The following is a 20,975-nucleotide window of genomic DNA, read 5'->3' as shown; positions in this document are numbered from 1 at the left end:
AAAACTATATCACTTTAGAGGGAGCCGTTTCTCACAATGTTTTATGCTATCAACCTCTCCCAATTACTTGTCACCAATTAAGGTTTTATTCTAATTACTATTTTGAGTAATTAACAATAGTGTCCACTGCCTTTAAGGCTAGTTCGGACGAGTGACTCGTCTTAACTCGAGATAAAACTATAGTCTTAACTTTTTGTGAAATCCTTCCAGAACTTGCAGGCCTATGCTATACTCAGTACTCGGCTAGATTGGGAGGACAACCTTATAATGGGAACAAAATGGTCCCACTTTAGTAGCTCTAGACCACCCCATCTCTCTTCCTAAGAAATGTATATAGCGCTTTATAATATTTCGTCATACATGTCGCTTTTGTTCAATCTTCAAAAACTATGGGTTACGTACCAAAATATTCCCTCCTGCAGATTTGGGTCGCACATTCATGTACGCGAGGGTTTGAGCAAAGTTTTTTTAGGCAAGTTCAACATAATTTAGGGGCAATCATTCATCAATGGTTCGTGCGATTTCGTCATAAATTACATGTCAACTTTTGTCCAATCTTCAACAACTATGAGGTCACACGAGAGGGTGGCACCGTAGAGACCGTTTTACGCTTAGTTTAGTCTGGTCCCGGAGGGGGTTGCGTGCAGAACGCGATTTCAACGGGAGCTATTAAATCGGCGTGCCTGAAAGTACACTCAAACCACAGGAGGGGTGTAGGTTGAAAGGTTGACTCGCTATGTATTCCAAACTGACTTACTGTTGGAATACTATTGTTTTCGAAATGGTGATGAGTGCTTGAATCAGTGGGGGACAACTGTTGAATTTAAAGACACTTGGAAACTAAATGCATAAAATAACAAACTTGTGATAATTTGAGCGCAATTGGTCGTCGAAGATGCGAGATAATAATGAAAGAAAAATACCCTTGTCACGAAGTTATGTGTTTTCTAGATGCTTGATTACAAGACCTCAAAATCTTAATCTGAGGCCCGAAAACTACGCTACTTCAGAGGGAGCCGTTTCTCACAATGTTTTAAACTATCAACCTCTCCCCATTATTAACTCGTTACCAAGTAATGTTTTATGCTAATATAGGCCCTGATTATTTTAAGTGGGAGTCCACTGTCTTCAAAGTTCCAAAAAACTTTTCTTACCATATCCGTACCACGTCATTCTGGTAGGCCCGTTTTTAGGAAAATTTTAGAAACAGCTAAGATTTATCAATCTTGTGTATCAATCTTTTTGCTTGAGCAAAGTGTATAATGTCTCAATACAAATCACTATGGTGATGTTGACAAATCGGTGCGCCCTCTACGTTTCTTAGGACCCTATAATTATGCACACGCTAGACATCATAAAAAAGACTTCCAGAAAAATTGTACATATCCTCCAAAGGCAAAATTACATTATTCGCAAAAGTAAAAAGTTACAATAAGGTGGCTAAAGGACGTTGCACTGATAGCTTGCACAACGAGTAATGTAGGCCTACCAATCAACACACCCACAGTCTCATCAGTGCTCGTAGAGCATAGAGCAAGCAAGTTGCTTTATGTGTGTAGACGATGTGACCTGTGACAAAGAGCCACATGCACAGAGCCTGGACTTCCTGCAGGCACGATTTGTATACAGCCTAATGAAACAAATAATCAAATCTTTTTAGGAGATGCTTATCAATTTTTTGATATGATGAAAGGGGGCACATCTCAAAACTTGTCCAGCTTTTACTTACATAATTCTTGGATTTATGTGGAAATAGTGACACAAATGTCAACTTTCCCATATAACCTGTGCAGTATTGATTTTTGGGCCTGCCATACTCAAAGAATGTACAAGGTCACACTCATTGTAAACAAAGATCACATGGTCTATTCTCACATATCATGCTACCACAATTGTGAGATCAAAGTAACAAAGCCCCGCCCTACATTTGGAAAAACAAACACTAAAAACAGTAACTCCTTATTTGGAGTTGATGTGACTCCTTTGATTATGATCATTTGCATGAAAGAACATCGCTGCATGGTCCCCTTTTGTGTGATGGACGGCTAGACCTAAGACCTTGCCCAAAAGAAACCATAAGATAACAAAACGAAACCGTTGAAAATCCAGATAGGCTGTTTAATTAGTGACAACTTACTTCGGTATGTCATAAAATTGGGAGAGGGGGGCTGTCACAAGTTTACACAGGATCGAGACGCGTGGGCGTTGAAATGGGAACGAGGTAATCATTGCTCCGAATGCTTTTTGCATGCGTATCAAGTCAACAACTCTGAATACGAGGTTGACAGAACACCACTTCCGGGTTGTACACCACTCCCAATCGTGTGAAGAATTCTCACGCAGAACAGTGTAAGGTATTTCACTTAATTTCCTTTAATTGTTGGCAGTTTTTTAAATTTTTATGTTGTATTTAAGTAGTTGTTCATATGTTGGGTTAACTTTCCTTGTATTTGAGGGCTCAGATAGGGTACTATAGTGTGTTTAAATTGCAAACGCCGGTGGCAAACTCCATCATTGACAAATGAATAATCGAATGTGAACGTTTTTTTTTGCACTGATTTCCTATACAAACGTCATGCAACGCATGTGTTTCCTGCCTGACAGGGACATATTCTGGGCACTCGAATTAAAATTTCCCCGGGATAATCTTCCGGACGTCGCCACCAATTTATCCGCCGTTAATTAACTCCAAAACCACTGAATGTGGAAGAAAATCCGGCAAAACTAACCATCCATGATTCCCATGAATGTTGGAGAATGTCAAATGTATATCTTGCATTGATTTTCACAGTCAACACTCGGTGACACAGCCACAGAGGTTTGCAAATGATCATGATGATTGAATGAAATTGAATCCACGATTTGTTTATAATATTTACGGAAGAACAAAGGTAGTATCCTCTTGCTCCCAGCCCTGCCTCCCACCTCCCATTTTATACCTCATTAAATAGGGCTCTAAACAAGTTGTTTTGTTTTGTTTTGTTATTTAAATATCACCAAGCAGCAGGGGGATAAACGGAAAACTTTCCGTCTGGGGCCACCACTTTTTCATTCGCTATGAAGTAAGCCATCACCCCCATTACACACTTTCGGAACAGAAAACAAATTAAAAGTTCACAGATTTACGAATAACTTACAGATAAGATTTGAGAAAACATTAAAACAATTTTCAATTCTCGACATCGAGAATTACGGATTTATAGTAAACACATGTCATGAGACGGCGAAACGTGCAGAAACAAGGGTGGGTTTTCCCGTTATTTTCTCCCGACTCCGATGACCGATTGAGCCTAAATTTTCACAGGTTTGTTATTCTATAATAAGTTGTGATACATGAAGTGTGGGCCTTTGGACAATACTGTTAACCGAAAGTGTCCAATGGCTTTAACCTCAATAAGATATCCCTTTTTGTAAAAATGAGTGAAAAATTAATGGCGCAATACGGAAAGTCATCCGAATAAACCGCACAAACAACAAATAGGCCTAGGTGTTAAAAAGTATACACTCTACAGTAGTAGTACTACTACATGTATTACTAACTTTTAAGTAATATGGTTTTACAGTTTACACTCACTCCTCAGGTATGAAACTTCTTATGAGATTTTCTCATTTGTCTTCTTCATAGCTGTGCCATCAAAAATTAAAATATGCAATTACAAAGTTTTGTTGCATGCCTGATAATTGTTCTTTAACTTTGTGATAGTCGCAGCCCCTCCCCCCTCCCCCCCCAACTCTGTAGATTGAAGACTAAGAGATTTGTTTCGCTGTGCAATCATATTTTAAAAAAAATTGCCCTTCACATTAATGCACCTGGAGTTCTCTTTTGAAACAGGATCTTGCCAAAAATAAGACTCTGATTTTACATGTTCTTTGTTCTCAGAGTGAGCTCAACGGGGTTCCAGAAAATACGCTCTGCCCAAATAAAGTTAGAAAAGACAACCCTGATAATTTTCACAGATATTCACAATCCTTGAATTCCAGTAGAAATCAATAACTTTTTGTAAACTTGGCGTTTTAGCCACTGTATTTTGTCTTCTGTTTAAATTTTGTAGTAAAAATACTGTTCAAACTTTCGAAGTGACGAAAGTCACATCATATAAAGTGGTAATTTAGGCACTAATTAATGGATCTAATTTAAAAAGAAAGTTACAATTAAGAGTTTTGTGGCTCTTATTAAATCATGAATGCATTAATATTCTACCAGTACTTAAGTCTTAATTCCGAATTTTTCTCTCTGAAAATCAGATAAGTAGCCTGAAAGTCTTGTTTAAAGGCAGTGGATACTATTGGTAATTACTCAAAATAATTATTAGCATAAAACCTGGCTTGGTAGCGAGTAATGGGGAAAGGTTGGTAGTACAAAACATTGTGAGAAACAGCTCCCTCTGAAGTGGAGTAGTTTTCGAGAAAGAGGTAATTTTCCACGAATTTGATTTCGAGACCTAAAATTTCAAGCATCTGAAAGCACACAACTTCGTGTGACAATGGTGTTTTTTCTTTCATAGTTGGCTCGCAACTCCGACGACCAATCGAGCTCAAATTTTCACAGGTTTGTTATTTTATGCATATGTTGAGATACAGCCAGTGAGAAGACTGGTCTTTGACATATTACCAATAGTATTTATTTAAATTACTAACCTCTGTACAAGTGTCAACCATACCTGAGTAAGTTGAATATTTTGATTTGAATACACAAACATTACTGGAAAAAATCATTCCCGTGTACGAGTATCACATTGATGCAGTTGATCAAATGTTCACTATGAATAATAAATCCAGGATTAACCTTCCAAAATGCATAATGTCCCCTGATGATGGAAATAGACAGGAAGCTGTGATGTTGTTATAACCTCATTGTGTTGGTCTATATCCGACTGTTGGGAATTATTTTACGCAATGTACGGATGGCTGGCTACATGTCAACAAAATGTATGTCTTGAGACTAGTGGTGCATGAGACTCTATGGTAAAAAAATTAATTTGTTTCTCATATTATTAAGTGGGTGACAAACAGATACATTGAAGTGTGTAAACAGTGTTTTTTTTTATAATTGCAGTATTCATTAAGTTGATCTAAAAATGAGGCAGCCATATTACAAAAAAATTTTAATTTATAAATTATTTGTATGCATGCCCCCCCCCTTTTCCCCCTGACAGTTAGCACGCCGCTTGACATTATACATTTAATGTATCAGCCAAGTAGGCAAAAGGGAGAAAGAAATAGTCCACATTTGTTCTGTCTGTAATTCTGATAATAGACCCTTCCCATGAAATATGTAAATTGCACGTAGTTTTGGTTGGCAAAATGAGGGAACATCGCGCTGTTTTGTACACGGCTAATGGGTGCGTGACGCAGACGCAACTGCGCATCTGCTTAGTGCACAACTCTATGGCGTTTGCCAACCAACAGGGTCTGTACGCATGCGTGAATGTAATTAGCATAAAACCTTACTTGGTGACGAGTAATGGGGAGAGGTTGGTGGTATAAAACATTGTGAGAAACAGCTCCCTCTGAAGTGACACAGTTTGCGAGAAAGAAGTAATTTTCCACGGATTTGATTTTGAGACCTCAGATTTAGAATTTGAGGTCTCGAAATCAACCATCTAAACGCACACAACTTCGTGTGACAAGGGTGTTTTTCTTTCATTATTATCTCACAACTCCGATGCCCAATCGAGCTCAAATCTTCACAGGTTTGTTATTTTATGCATTATGACGAGATAAACCTCAAACTGATTTTGTTGTTGTTGAAAGGTTTTGAATAAGGGGAACCCAGACCCACAACCTACATTATGTTTTAAATTTGGTCACCCATTGTTTTATCTCTCATTTACAATATATGTTTATTGTCGTCAAAATTGTCACATACATGTTAGTGACAATTTTGACACCCAGTTTTAAAATTTCCAACAAATTTTGACACCCTTTTACTAAATCATGGTTAAAAACTTGCCCAAAAATAATTGTTTCCATCCCTCCGATGTCATTTTTACAATGTAATTCATATTGGAATGGATTGCATACATGCAATGTATGTAACAAACGGCAAAGAGGATAGAAATCACACCTTCTCCAAATTGAAAGGGAAAGTGGTGTCATCAAAAACACAGTCTGCTACGAGTGAAAGTGCATCAAGAAGTAAACAGACACTTGCTGTTCTTATACAAGTACATTAAAGGCAGTGTATTCTTTTGATAATTGTCAAAGACCAGTATTCTCAATTGATGTTACAGTACGTCCCAACATACATGTACATGTATGCATAAAATAACAAACCTGTAAAAATTTGGGCTCAATTGGTTGTGTTCTTTCAGTGTAGCTTTGTAATGACATACAATTTGCAAGTTGCAAGAAAATAATGAAAGAAAAATACACATTTTTTAAAAATAATAAAAATAAACAGCTTTTATATAGCGCCCTTAACCCCAAGTAAGGCTGAGACGCGCTTCACAGAGGTTTTAAAAATATAAGTTAAGAAAATAATTTAAGATTTTTGCGCATAGAAAAGTGTCGTGACCGGAAGTTGAGCCCCCACCTCAAAGACTAAACCACCATAATTTGCAGGCCTGATATGTCATTACCTTGGTGCCCTTGAAATGCCCTAAAGTAGAAATTTAAAATGTCCTGATAGGGTGCCCTTGACATAGGAGAAAATGCCTCGGTGCCCTTGCCCTTTCAAAAATGCCCTTTCAAAAGCATACAGGCCTGCGCTTGAGTTTGATGCTCTAAGCCACTCAGCAATATGTCACCCTATACGATTAAGTACAAGGTTTAATCTTTCTTCTCCTCGTTTTGTTTGAATTCTTCCAGATTATAAAACATGGCAGATATCAGCAACCTCGTTTCCCAGCTCACGACGCTGAGTTCCAGCATCCAGGCAGAGTCGGCCAAGGCGTCGGGCAAGATCGACGGAGCCGCAGCCCAAAAACTTAATAACGTCATCCAGTTATTGCAGAGTGTTGCCAGAGGGGGCAGCGGAGGTAAAGACTTGACACCTCTCTTTGCTATAAGTGTTAAACTCATAATGTGATGTAATCAAGCTTAAATGAGTTGTTTGTCGGAAATATCAGTTTGGAGAATTTAAAAGCAGGCATGATACATGTACATGTATGTATTCTTCCTATATTTGTTATTAGTCTGATTTCTGAATTTATTGCTCTTGGAAAAATTTTAAAATTGTGATCAAATACCAGAATACCAGGTCAGTCCTAGTACTCAATGAAATGTTCAGGTACTTTTTTTCCAAGAACCAATTATCAAGCCTGGAAGCAAGCCATAAAAGGCCAAAAGGATGATATTTTTCAAAAATTTGTTTATTTACTTTATTATAATGCCAAATATATACTTTATTTTATATAAACTTGTACCTTCTTGATCAATTAGTCTGTTTGAGTTGCCCTTGGGGTTGAGAAGTCACGTTAATTAGCCAAAAGCAGTTTTTGTACGCAGATTTAGTGTTAAGGGTGAGCAATAATGATAAGAAAATGTTAATTAATTATTCAAACTAATTAAAATTTTCCCTCTATATTTGAAACAGAAACTCCAGCTTTTGTGAGTGCCTTTGATGAGTTCGTCTCTGAACATGTCGGCAAGTACCTCACTCTGTCCAATGCTATCGGTGGTGATGTCGCTAGTCATGTAAGCATCTGTTTGTGTCCCTTGTATGACTTTTTTCTAAAGTGTCTCCTTAAAAGGACACGTTGCCTTGGATCGGGCGAGTTGGTCTGTAAAAAGCGTTTGAAACGGTTTTTTTTACAAATGCAGTGTTACATGTAGGAAGATGTTTTAAAAGTAGAATATAATGATCCACGCAAATATGCCTTGAAACTGCACGGTTTTCCTTACGAGTCGAGAATTAACACGGCGCTCTAATGTGTGGAGTCCAATTTTTTACTCAAAAAATGGCCGACCGTGTTAGTTTACAGAGTAAACAGAAAACCACGCATTTACAAAGTGCACAAAAAAAAATTATATTCTTTATCCTTATGCAAAATTAACAAATCGTTGCCATACCCATCGCTTAAACATGGGATTTAGACTGCCTCTTGCCCAAGGCTAGATCTCTGCTGTATTGGTAAGATATCTGCTCTAGCCATGCAGAGGTCGTGGGCACGAATCCCATCCGAGTGATTTGCCTAAGTGATTTGCCTAAGAAACATATTATAAACCACGAGGAAAAATGACTGGGTTAATTTTGAATGATTTGGGGGTTGAACAGCTGTTGCTCTACCAACTGAGCTATCTACATGTAGCCTTATGGTGACGGTCTCCTTATTTTGTCAATATCTCTGTTCATAAATTTTTGTTTCATGCCCTTCTTGTTTTTGTTTTTTTCCTGTTTTCTTTGATCAGGCCGCACTTGTGAAGGATTGTTACGCTGCGATGCGAGACATCTTAGTGAAAGCTGCAGGAATGAAGAGACCTGGTCCGGTAAGACACCCAACTTGTAAAGAATTATCATAACATGACTCTGACAAATCTTAAAGACACTGGACACTATTGGTAGTTGTCAAAGACCAGTCTACCCACTTGGTGTGTCTCAACATATGCATAATACAACCAACCTGTGAAAATTTCAGCTTAATCGGTCATCCAGGTTGCGAGATAACTATGAAAGAAAAGAACACCCTTGTCACACGAAGTTGTGTGCTTTCATATGCTTGATTTCAAGACCTCAAATTCTAAATCTGAGGTCTCGAAACCAAATTCATGGAAAAATACTTCTTTCTCAAAAACTAAGTCACTTCAGAGGGAGCCGTTTCTCACAATGTTTTATACTATCAACCGCTCCCCATTACTCGGTACAAGTAAGGTTTCATGCTAAAAATTATTTTGAGTAATTACCAATAGTGTCCACTGCCTTTCAGCAACTTGAATAATATTTTATTAGTTTATATTATTTTTATAATTGATTTGAGGTTGAAAAAAGAAATATTGACTAGAGTTGGACTTGAACCCATGACCTCCGGATTTAGTGTCGGCGCTCTTACCAACTGAGGATCCAGCCCTATGTTAGCGGTCTCCTTATCTTGTCATTATCTTTGTTCTAGTAAATTGTCTTTGTTCAACCCCAAATCATTAAAAACATTACCCAGTCAGTTTCCCTTGTTGTTAATAATATTTTTTATGATTATGACGAAGTTGATTCATAGTTTTTTCTTTTTTGCAAAATTTGTCATTGGTCCAAGCAGAAGGAGATCACAGGCTTCTTTACGCCTCTAAACGTGAAGGTTGAGGCGGTCATAGAGTTTGCTGACAAGAGGAGAGCAGACAAGAACTTCATCAATCATTTCATGACAGTGAAGGAGGGTATCGGCTGCATCGGTTGGGTCACAGTGGTACGTGTCATTTTTTTAGAAATGGGGGTGAAACTCTGTTTTAATCATTCCAATAAAACAGTCTATAATAATAATAATAACAAATTCTTATATAGGGCATTTCACAATAACCGTCTCAATGCACTTTACATTAGTGCTGATAGCATCCCTTTATTCTGTCTTAGCTCCATGGGGAGTATACAACCTGGACTACCATTTTACAGTGCTCCAAAAGCGTTTTTCATTCACAGTATCAACCTTGACCCTCGCAGGTACCCATTTATACCCCTTGGTGAAGAGAAGCAATTATAGTAAAGCAATTATAGTAAAGTATCTTGGGATTTGAACCCACACTCCGGTGAATTAGCACCAGCACGAATTGGTCTATAACATTTTAAGCACATACATGTGCTTAAAATGTGTGATCTCTGCACATGTAATTTCAAAGACAGGGTGGTAGCTAGACCAATTTTAGTGGTGGGCAAATATTTTTTGTGTGTCTAAGTCCACCAAGGGCGAGCGGATCAACAACTATATTCATGGTTAGTTATGGGGCCGTTATTGCTGAATTGCCAGCTTAAGGCATGATGCCAGGTTTCAAAACTGTCATGTTATGCAAACCTTTCTATATCGTATTACCACCGTGCAAATTTTCAAATCATGCAATAAGTTGAATGGCCTTTTGACAATACAGTTCTCTCTTTGACATTTGATACTCCTTATTATTACATGTAGCTGAGTCTCCGATCAATGCACCTGCAGATTTGGATTTATTCTAGGGAAAATCTGTGCTGGGCGGCACAAGGTTTTTGCTCAGAATGCTGGGCTAAAATTGTGAGTCCTGGGTAGGCCCTCCATGGTTGCAACCCTGACCAAAGACGAGTATCACCAAGAGAGGTTTGCAGTAACAACATCTGAATATCTCTTTTGAGTAGTGTTGGTTCTGAAAAGAACCGGTGGTTAGCGCCTCAACATTTTTATCAGTATGCCCCGGTCGTCATCAGGAGAATGCTGGGCTGTGATGCTGCAAGCTTTGAAAAAGTTGGCACTGTGAGATTGATCTAATCATCCCGTGTGAGTGATGTTGGCGTGATACTTGCACAGTCAATTACAACTTCCATACTTCTGACTAATTAATCTTTTTTATTTCCAGGAGCCCAAACCAGGGAAATACGTGAAGGAGATGTACGATCAGGGACTATTCTACGGCAACCGTGTCATCAAGGACTACAAGGGAAAGTGAGTCCTTCAGATTTCTCTGACAAAGTAAAAACCCCTGGATGACTGTTTGGGAGCCCAGCACAGAATAGTGTCACTGTACTGCAGCCCTAATTTCAGGAAGGGGGCGGGGGGGGGGGGGGGAAGTGGCTAGATTGCTGTCACTAAAGCCTCATTCAAGTGTGTCGTTGCCAAGTGCTGTAGTTTACCAAACTCAAGCTCTGGTGTTGTCAGCTGCAGCAGAGTGTTGGTTTGAATCCTGGTCATGACACTTGACCATAAATGCTTCGTAAAAAGTCTGCTTTACCATCCAGGCTCCTAGTGGATGATACTCATCGGACTCTGCAGGAGGTTAACCCTGTTTCAGCCCCATGAGTAGGTGGCAGTGTGCCCCTGGTGGCAGTTGATTTGGGTTGAGAGCCCGAATTAAATTTTGAGGCAAAATTGCTTTACATGTATATTATCGAAAGCTGCTGTAGGCTTCTAACCAATAGTTTTTATTAGTTTTAAAGGAACACGTTGCCTTGGATCTGTCGAGTTGGTCTTTGAAAAGCGTTCTGTAACCGTTTGTTATAAAATCGATATGGTTAGAAAGATGTTGTAAAAAGTAGAATACAATGATCTACACAAATATGCCTCGAAATTGCGTGGTTTTCGTTTTACCTCGTCGACAAACACGGTCGGCCATTTTATGGGAGTCAAATTTGATGGGAGTCAAATTTGACTGCCATAAATGGCTGATCGTGTTAGTTCGCGACGTAAAATGAAAATCGTGCAATTTTGAGCGGTAATTATGGATCATTATATTTTACTTTTAAAACATCTTTCTAACCATATGCATTTCATAGCAACCGTTTCAAACGCTTTTCATACATAGACCAACTCGTCCAATCCAAGGCAACGTGTTCCTTTGAGAATGATAACCAAACAAATTTAACCATCACTATTATAAAACCTGTTTCTGTCTGTATTGCTTGTAGAGATGACAAGCAAGTGGAATGGATGAGAGCTTTTATGTTGACCATCAAGAAGCTGGAAGAGTACATCACAGACAACTGCCTGACGGGCATCCTCTGGAATGTCGAAGTAAGTTCTATGTACATGTAGGTCAAAATGTCAAAGGTCAAAGCCCACCACTTTTAATAACAATAATTAGCAATGAAAACAAGTTATTTTATCTTCAAGTACGCGCTAATCCTCCCTATCAGATTCGCAGAGTGGCGTGGTCATTGGGCCACTGACATTCCTTTAATTTCTCTCAGTTCCCGGTGGAGTATGGGCAACCATAGCACCCCAAGGGCTTTTTTAATACACAATGTCAACCTCTGCCCTTGCAGGTACCCCTGGGTGAAAAGAGGTTATTATTATAACGCATCTTGCTCAATGACACAAGTGTTAAGACCGGCACCTTAACCCAGAATTTGATGACTTGATCACCAGAACTTGAATTTGATGCGCTAAACCACTCAGCCCTGTTGCCCTATAACTTTCTCTGACCACTTCCTTGAGATTCTTACCTGACTGTGTGGCGTGTTGCGGCCTAGCAGTAAAAGGATTGGGATCTTTTTTGTTAAACACAAAACACAATGTCCACAGATTTACATTAAACTTGCAACGTTTGAAGATAATGATAGTAGAAAGTTTACCTTAAAATATTAGTTGCTTAGGTGCTGTAGTTTTTGAGAAATGAGTAAAACAATGTCATGAAAATACGTTTTTACATGCTAAAATAATTTTCGTCTCATGATCATGAGTGAGACAAAAATTATTTCCATGACATTGTTTTACTCATTTCTTAAAAACAACAGCACTTCAGCAAGTAATATTTTCAGGGAAGCTTTCTACTATCATTATCTTCAAACTGTGTAAGTTTAGTGTAAATCTGTGGACATTGTGTTTTTTTGTCCTACAAAAAGTACATAGACCCTACATGTATAAGAGCTAATGATTTAAGTTCTGGTATTTCTGATCAGCAGAGTGTGGGTTCAAGTCCCGGTCGAGGCACTTGTGTTGTGTCCTTTGTTTGTTTGTTTGTTTTATTTCCATTCATACACACTGTACTTGTACAATCATAATGTACATACAGATAAATAATGAATAATGGTCAATACAAAATGTATCATACATTAAAAGACTATACAGTATGAATGGGGTCTGACATCCAGAGAAGGACTGGCCTTCTGTAACGGAACATCCGAGACTGCGGTCAAATAAATACATTTTGAGTAATACAAGCAGCGAGTTCCCAGATAGGGTTGTAAAAGTAGTAAATTGGCAAACAAAGTGAGCACATTGTACATATTAAAAATAACATGTAAAAAAGAAAAGAAATAAACTAGTAATTAATGTCCTGCTGAATGTAGGCATGAGTAGCAGTTGAGATTAGTACACTGTAGGTGTTAACCCCAGTGTTTCTAGTTCACATAGCAAGCACCCTTGTGTACAGGTTTACTCAGGCTTTGAAGCTATAGTGAATATATTAACTTGTGAGGCATCTTTGGTTTCATTACCACAAATAATATAGTTATAATCATTTAGATCTGAAGTGTTGTAAACTTTTAATATAATGATTTTTTAATTTTTTTTTCCAGGGAGGTGCTGGAGCTGCATCAGTTGCCCAAACCAGTACTGGTAAGTTTAAGATTATTTTTAAAGTCAGTGGACACTATTGGTAATTACTCACAATAGTTATTAGCATAAAACCTTTCTTGGTGACGAGTTATGGGGAGAGGTTGATAAAGCATTGTATAAAACATTGTGAGAAACAGTTCCCTCTGAAGTGACATGGTTTTGGAGAATGAAGTAATTTTCCACGAATTTGATTTCGAGACCTCAGATTTAGAATTTGAGGTTTTGAAATCAACCATCTAAAAGCACACAACTTTGTGTGACAAGGGTGTTTTTTTCTTTCATTGTTATCTCGCAACAAATCGACCATTGAGCTCAAATTTTCACAGGTTTGTTATTTTATGCATATGTTGAGATACACCAAGTGAGAAGACTGGTCTTTGACAATTACCAATGGTGTCCAATGTCTTTAATAGATGTTTAACCTTCTTGTTTAACAAATTATTTGTTTGTTGGTTTGTTGGTTTGTTTGTTTGTTTGTTTGTTTGTTTGTTTGTTTGTTTGTTTGTTTGTTTGTTTGTTTAGATGAACTTCCCATCAAGGGAACCCCCACAGGGGGTATTTATAAACACCAAGCTGGCAACATGCCGCCAATCTCTCACATACAAACATTGGTTTAACATCTTTGACTAAGAATTGCACAAATCAAGAAATTGTGATTCAGTAACTAGAAGACATTATCAAATTGGTGGTTAGCTACATAGGATTCGAACCCACAACCTTGTGATTGTAATTGCTGCTGTCTAACCACTGGACCACTGGACCTCTTTGACATCAACACCGAAGGTGCAAATTTGTTTGACCACTTAAGCCTCAAGCGCACAACAGAAAGTTTGTGTTCAAATGTCAAATTGCACAAACTCTACTTTTGTCTTGAAGATTTAATTTGAGAGCATTTTAAACTTTCAAAATGTCTTACTCATAATAATAGTGGCTTCTTATATAGCGCTCAGGTCCGTCACGCAGTGACGCTCATGGCGCTTCAACATTATTACCCCTGGTCACTGAGCCTTAAATCATTCCTTAAACCATCTCAGCTCCCTGGGGAGTATACAGCCTGTGCGCAATATATGCGCTACTCGGCTAAACCAATCACAAGAACCAACTCTGCCCTCACAGGTTCCCATTTACCCCTGGGTGGAGAGAAGCAATTACAGTGAAGTGTCTTGCTCAGGGACACAAGTGTCACGACTGGGATTCGAACCCACACTCCGCTGAACAGAATCACCAGAGCTTGAATTCGGTGCTCTTATCGGCCACAACACCCCGTTTAATATAATCCAGAAATAATTGAAACCAGCCTAAAAAACGTTCAAGGCCTTGGTGTTTGTTTCCAGTTGGAAGTGCACAGCCTTTTCAGTCCTGCTTTAATACAGGACCGCGTCGACCGTGCAGGCTCCTGGAGGACGGCATAATTTAAAATAAGTAACAAACTCTGGCCGGAGTACTCTTTCTTGTAATGCTGTATTTTTCTATTTTATTGAAGGTGATAGCTCGGAAGCATTGGCAGCCTTTGATGCCTTCGTGTCCGGTGAGCTCAGCAAATACTTGAACCTCTCTAAGGAACTGGGCGGTCAAGTCGCTGAACATGTGAGTATTAAAGGCAGTGGACAGTATTGGTATATACTCAAAATAATTATTAGCATAAGGCCGAACAAAATAATAGTTGTGTTTCCGGTTACCCGACCGTCCCTAGAAAATCACGCCGACCCTACATCTTTTTATTCGTTAAAACGATATAAAATAAAATCTTATGGTGCCGACCCTAAACCTCATTTTTGTGCACATCGTCCTGGATTTCTTCTTCGTTTTTTCCTTTATTTTTTTACTCATTCAAACATGAATGTCGGACACTTCGAACCTTTTCCATTTCGTACCTTGGTCACTTCGATCGTACCACCACGTAATTTCGTGAGCTAGCTCCTACAAAAGTACAAGTCGTTCCAATTCCGTCGGCAAATTCAGTCACTTCAATCGTACGTACAGTTGTACCCACCGGCACGCCGCGTGTCGTCCCGTCCTTCGGATCGTTATGATTTCGTCGGTCCACACACACACACCACACGCACCAGGACCTTCTCGACAAATTCAGTTGTTGTGTTTATATATTCTAGAAGTGTGCTTGCAACACTTGCGCAAATTGAAGACGTGCCTACGCAAATTAAAACATTTTACCTGCGAGAATGTGCACATTTCCAACATTGCGCATTGGAATTTTGAACTTGCGTGATTACTTTTTTTGCGCGGTTCTGTGACGTACTTGGGCTCGTCGAAAAAGGAGTGTAGGGGTGTTTTCAGAAATTTGTCACTCCGTTTATTTGCAGATAAAGTTGGGGGTCAAGCATTGCAATTTCTGAAAAGTTATTTTTTGCAATTTTGTTTTTATGACTTAAGAATACATTAATATAAATGAGGAAAGTGTTTTTGAAAATGTTTGACAAGGGTCAACACAAGCATGGTGCCCCACCGAGACGCAATCGATCGAGACTTCTCAACTCCTTTCGTTGCATGCATGTGCTGTACATGAGTATATACATAAACATGTACATCTAAACTAAACATGTACTATGTGTGTACGTGCAGCGTGGGTTTGTGCATGCCGTGTACTGTGTGTGTCACGGCACCGCATGTAAAAATAAATAGTGTTTTTCGCTGCAGCATCATGGCGGCACAGCTAGCTGGGGACAGGGGGAGTCTTCGCATTGCTGCAAGGGATCTAGCATGGTGTCTCCACAAACCTCACATATTTATATTTATTCATTTACTTTTACATAAAAACTGCAATAAAAACATTGTTATTTGTTCTTGAAAGAATGGTTACATGTTCTTGTGTTTGTATTTGTACTCAAACCATCCAATTTCAATTGGTGTTAATTAAGTCAGATACATGTATTCACAAATCAGTGAATAGACAGTACTGCATGTAGGGACTATTGATATTTACATAACAAATTTGACACGGTCAGTTTTTCAATTGAGTGCGCAAAATAAAAAAAATATCGGAACATTAGCCTACCCTAATTTTCAGAGCCATAAAAATTTTAAGCAAAAAAAAAAGTTATTGCCTACCTACCTACCCTATTCTCCTGCACAGTGTAATAGGAAACACAACTATTCTTTTGTTCGGCCTAAAACCTCACTTGGTAATGAGTAATGGGGAGAGGTTGATAGTAAAAAACATTGTGAGAAACGGATCCCTCTGAAGTGACGTAGTTTTCGAAAAAGAAGTAATTTTCCACGAATTTGATTTTGAGACCTCAGAATTAGATTTTGAGGTCTGGAAATCAAGCATCTGAAAGCACACAACTTCGTGTGACAAGGGTGTTGTTTCTTTCATTATTATCTCGCAACTTCGACGACCAGTTGAGCTCAAATTTTCACAGGTTTGTTATTTTATGCATATGTTGAGATACACCAAATGAGAAAACTGGTCTTTGACAATCACCAATAGTGTCCAGTGTCTTTAAACAAATACGCTGGAATGAAAATGAGAACTGATACAGAAGAGCCTTCACTACCATGGGCAGCGCGCCGTACCAATGCCTCTCTTCACTAGAGCCTCAAGTTCATCCAACCCACTTAGGGGTAGCGCATACTTCCTTACTTCCTTACTCTGCAGAAAAAAAATGGTGTAACTTTTTATCCGAAAGGCTACTTTTTTATAAAGACAGTAATGTTAGTAGTAAGCATCATGTTGTGCCCCCCTTGATTGGAAATTTAGAAGATAAAAGTACGTCAACAAATTTGAACCCACTGCTTATGTTTTTGGAAATTTTACGGGTGTCTGTGTGAATGCTGCCTGCAAAACAGCAAGAGATGTGGTTGGTCACGAGTGCTGTGTTTTTCATCTCGCTAAACATTGATTGATTGAATGTTCTTGATGAAAATACCGTGACAGTTTTGGGCTGGTTCCTCAAGAAATAAGAGAAACAAGAGTTATTAGATTTCTATAAATGCCACTTATTATCGTGACCTTTGCCCCACAGGCTAAACTGGTTGAGGAAGCTTATGCAGTGGAGCGTAAAATCTTGGAAGAGGCTGTGGTCAGCAAACAACCCGCACCGGTAAGTAAAGACGTCTCATAACGTTACAACCTCCCTCTAAATATCCGTCAAGCTACTTCTACTGACTCATTCAAATCTCTCTATTAAAGACTCATCTCTTTGCAATTTCTGGTTAATGCGTTAGAAATGGCAGTATTAAGTGCTATAAAAATGTTATTATTGGTCAATATTTGGTTTGCCGTAATACCATGTGTGTACAGGTATCTACTTGCCAGGTAGAGTTTGTTCTTATGAGAACTGTCTTGTTTTGTATTCTACTACGGAGTAGATTTTCAGAATTTTTGAGACTTCTCATTTCTGAAAAAGACTGTCCTGCTTATTTACTACTACCTGGGTGGAAGGTAAAAAATCGGCTGGGACTACTACTTTAGCTTAAGTGGATCGAGTGGACTTCATGTAATTGTTGTTATTGATACATGTATTTGACCAAAAAACAATGGAATACTGTATTTGATTGTCTCATCACAGGATTTATTAGCTAAGGTTTGCAAGCCGTTGTCGGAGAAGGTCGACGCTGTCATCCAGTATTGCGAGAAGAACAGAGCGAGTAAAGTCTTCAATCACCTCATGACGGTCAAGGAGGGTATTGGATGTGTCGGATGGGTCTCAGTGGTGAGTGTCCAACTTAGACTCTTTGTGCATGTATTTTTGTGATAAATTTATAATATTATTATAATTTTTTTTTTATGAGAAAAAATCCAACTCATAAGGCTGGACAGCCACTTCAAGGTGAGGACTACACTTAAATGATTTGGGCTATGTTGCCACCTACTCCTGGGGCTGAAACGGAGTTATCCCCTTCATCAATTTACAGTCCGAAATGATGTAGGCATGAGTATCATCCACTAGGGGAGACTGGTTGGTAAAGCAGAATGCACTACCTTCCAAACTTTTTACAGAGCTGGGGTTCGGGTGAAATAGACCACTCTACAGGGATGTGATTCCTCTGTTTTAAACCGGAATTAATGCCTCTTTTTTTTCCACAAAACTGAATTGGTCATTTCCCTTCCTCTTTAACAAAGATGGTGATTTGCTTTTCTGTTTTTCAGGCACCGAAGCCTTGTAACTACCTGAAGGAATGCTATGATCAGAGTCTGTTCTATGGAAACCGTGTGCTGAAGGATTTCAAGGGAAAGTGAGTAAACTTCTTGTTCTTGTTAATTACATGTACCTCTGCTAAGGAGGTTACTATTTGGGTACTCCACAGAGGTTTAAAGGAACGTTACAGAGTTGGTAAGAAACAAAAATCGTGAAGATCACAGATATACATAAAACTTACACGGTCTAATGATGATGATAGTAGAAAACTACCTTTGAAATATTTCTGTCTGAAATTTCATATTTGATGAGAAATGAACAATCTAATTTTGCGATTGGAGTTTATCGCTCGGTGAGCGTTTTATTTGTTTTGTTTTGGCATCGATGCAACGCAAAATTTGTAATCGGTTTTTCTCTCGTGACCCAGATGGCCGATTGATCTCAAACTTGTACAGATTTGTCAGTTTATGTATGGTGGATTACATATTAAAGTGGTTTCACTGCCAGCAACCAATGTAGAACACGCTTTCTTAATTCAATCATTTGTGCCTTTTTCAGTTTGAGGTTGGTAATGATCCTTAATGGGTTTGTACTGGTTATTTTTATCCTGTGGCTGGTGGGAGCGTCGAGGTTTGGGCAGTTTTTGCTTAAATGTGGTGTTTTTGGTGGTTCTTTTGTGTTTTTTACTTATCTTTCATCAGTGTAAACTTAAATCATAGTTTTATACATATTTCTGTAATTTTTTGTTTTCTGTCGTGGAGCTTTTAATCAATGTTTTGACATGTAAAAACTTCAGTTTTTATCTTTTTAATGGACAAATAAATTATTGGATTGAATTGATCGAGGGGTGTACTTTTGACAGGAACTGTGGTTTATTGTGGGTTGAAATCCAAGCCTCTTATGCTAGTGTGACCCCTGTTCATCCAGCCTTAAGCTGTCTTGAAGCATCCCAAACCCTCTTTGGAGTATGCAGCATCGGCCAAAATGAGCACACAGGTTGCTGGAACCAATTACAGTTGTACAATGTAAGTGTTTCACCGAAGGACGCAAGTGTCATGACCGGGACTCGAACCCATACTCTGAATACCCTGTCATCGGAACTTGAGTCCGATGTGTGAAAAGTTCCAGAACTGATGTTTTGTAATAGTTCCCCTTTTTGCCATTGTTGCCAGGGATGACAAACAGGTTGAGTGGATGAGAGCCTACACAAATTCCATCAACAAATTGAAGGACTTCGTAGCTGCCTATCACCTTACAGGCCTCACCTGGAACCCACAGGTAAGTGTCAAACTTTTTTTTCTTGTGGATACCTTGGAACCAGGGTACGATTTCATGGATCTGCTTTATACTTTAAGCAAAGAATCTGCGCTTACAGAAGTAGGGTATACTGCGCTTACATCAAGCATATTTCACAAGTTAGCAGGGAAGTTATTGCTTGTGGTGTGTGTACTCCACGTAACAAGCATTCTTCACTTTATATTTATATTTATTTATTTATTTATTTATGTTTGTACACTTTTTCAGGAATAAAAAGTACAATAATGCACATTAAAGCCATTGGAAACTCTCAGAACATAAGAAAAAAAAGTTCACAGATTTACAAACAACTTACAGGGTTTGCAGAACGTAATAGTGAAAGACTTATCTTGAAATATTATTTCATGAAATGCTTTACTTTTTGAGAAAACATTAAACAATTATCAATTCTCGATGTCGAGAATTACAGATTTATTTTAAACACATGTCATGACACAGCGAAACGTGCAGAAAACAAGGGTGGGTTTTCCCGTTATTTTCTCCCGACTCCGATGACCGATTGAACCTAAATTTTCACAGGTTTGTTTTTTTATATATAAGTTATGATACACGAAGTGTGGGCCTCTGGACAATACTAAAACATTGAAAAATACACCAAAGAGCAATTTAAATACACTAGGTTAAAAACATTGGAAAAACACCAAAGGGTAATTTAAATACAGTAAAGAAAAAAGTAACAGCTGGAGCCCAAAGGATTGCCTAACAGAAATACAGTTCCTGTTGAGAGGCTCTCCTCTCCAGCTGATCCTAAAAAGAACAATAATAAAGTAGAATTATAAAAAAATAAAATAAAGTAGTCGACAATGTATATAGCAGGAAAAAAGAGCAAAGACGCATACAAACAGAAATACAAGAGCATACAAGTAAGGTAAAGAACTAAAATAAAAAACACTTTACCAATAAAATGAAAGCACAACACTTACACAGCTAGCGCAGAAAATTCATAGTTTGCTCAGGAAGTGGCAAATAGTGACCGTAAAAGGCCCAGGTAAAAGGCCCAGGTAAAAAAAATTACCAGGGTAGGGCGCCCCCTATCAATGCGTTGTAATTTTTTTTTTTTTTCTTTTTTTCGCAGTCTGTACAGGGGGTAGGATCGCAAGCGGATGGGCTAAATTTATGAATGAACATTTTCCACTTTGCAATGATTATACAGTGATTTGATACTTTCTATACGGTACCTACTTTTTTTTTTTTTTTTTTGCCATTTCTCCCTGTCCTCTTTTTCAATGTAATCGTCAGAGATTTGAACTTGTAAGCATACACAACAAACAACAGCTCCGGTAAACAAATTTGTAATCAAGTGCTCCAAATGTCAGAGCTTGTTGTCTGGTCTGTCAATCAAACCTTTCTAGCCTACCTTGGGGCTCTTTGATATCAGGGGGGTCGTAAAGAA

At 38.4% G+C, this 20,975-nt stretch overlaps 1 protein-coding gene across 2 annotated transcripts in view; it reads left to right on the top strand.

The window, feature by feature from the left end:
* The first annotated feature begins 2,295 nt into the window (after positions 1-2,295).
* LOC117300755 (adenylyl cyclase-associated protein 1-like) overlaps positions 2,296-20,975 on the top strand; it is a 41,699-nt gene continuing 23,019 nt past the window's right edge. The window contains exons 1-13 of one of the 2 annotated variants that reach the window (XM_033784538.1): positions 2,296-2,349; positions 6,811-6,980; positions 7,538-7,638; positions 8,353-8,430; positions 9,192-9,338; positions 10,471-10,556; positions 11,516-11,621; positions 13,127-13,166; positions 14,650-14,753; positions 17,150-17,227; positions 17,696-17,839; positions 18,277-18,362; positions 19,438-19,543. In XM_033784538.1, the coding sequence (XP_033640429.1) occupies positions 6,821-6,980; positions 7,538-7,638; positions 8,353-8,430; positions 9,192-9,338; positions 10,471-10,556; positions 11,516-11,621; positions 13,127-13,166; positions 14,650-14,753; positions 17,150-17,227; positions 17,696-17,839; positions 18,277-18,362; positions 19,438-19,543 (1,236 nt within the window). In that variant the 5' untranslated portion in view covers positions 2,296-2,349; positions 6,811-6,820. Of the gene's footprint in view, positions 2,355-6,810; positions 6,981-7,537; positions 7,639-8,352; positions 8,431-9,191; positions 9,339-10,470; positions 10,557-11,515; positions 11,622-13,126; positions 13,167-14,649; positions 14,754-17,149; positions 17,228-17,695; positions 17,840-18,276; positions 18,363-19,437; positions 19,544-20,975 lie in introns of both variants that reach the window. The other variant, XM_033784537.1, reaches the window with a different exon arrangement.

Source organism: Asterias rubens, chromosome 16, assembly GCF_902459465.1.
Source record: "Asterias rubens chromosome 16, eAstRub1.3, whole genome shotgun sequence".
In the NCBI taxonomy this organism is placed as follows: Eukaryota; Metazoa; Echinodermata; class Asteroidea; order Forcipulatida; family Asteriidae; genus Asterias; species Asterias rubens.
The sequence above is the reverse complement of the archived record's forward strand: the minus strand, read 5'-3'. Positions and strand labels throughout refer to the sequence as shown.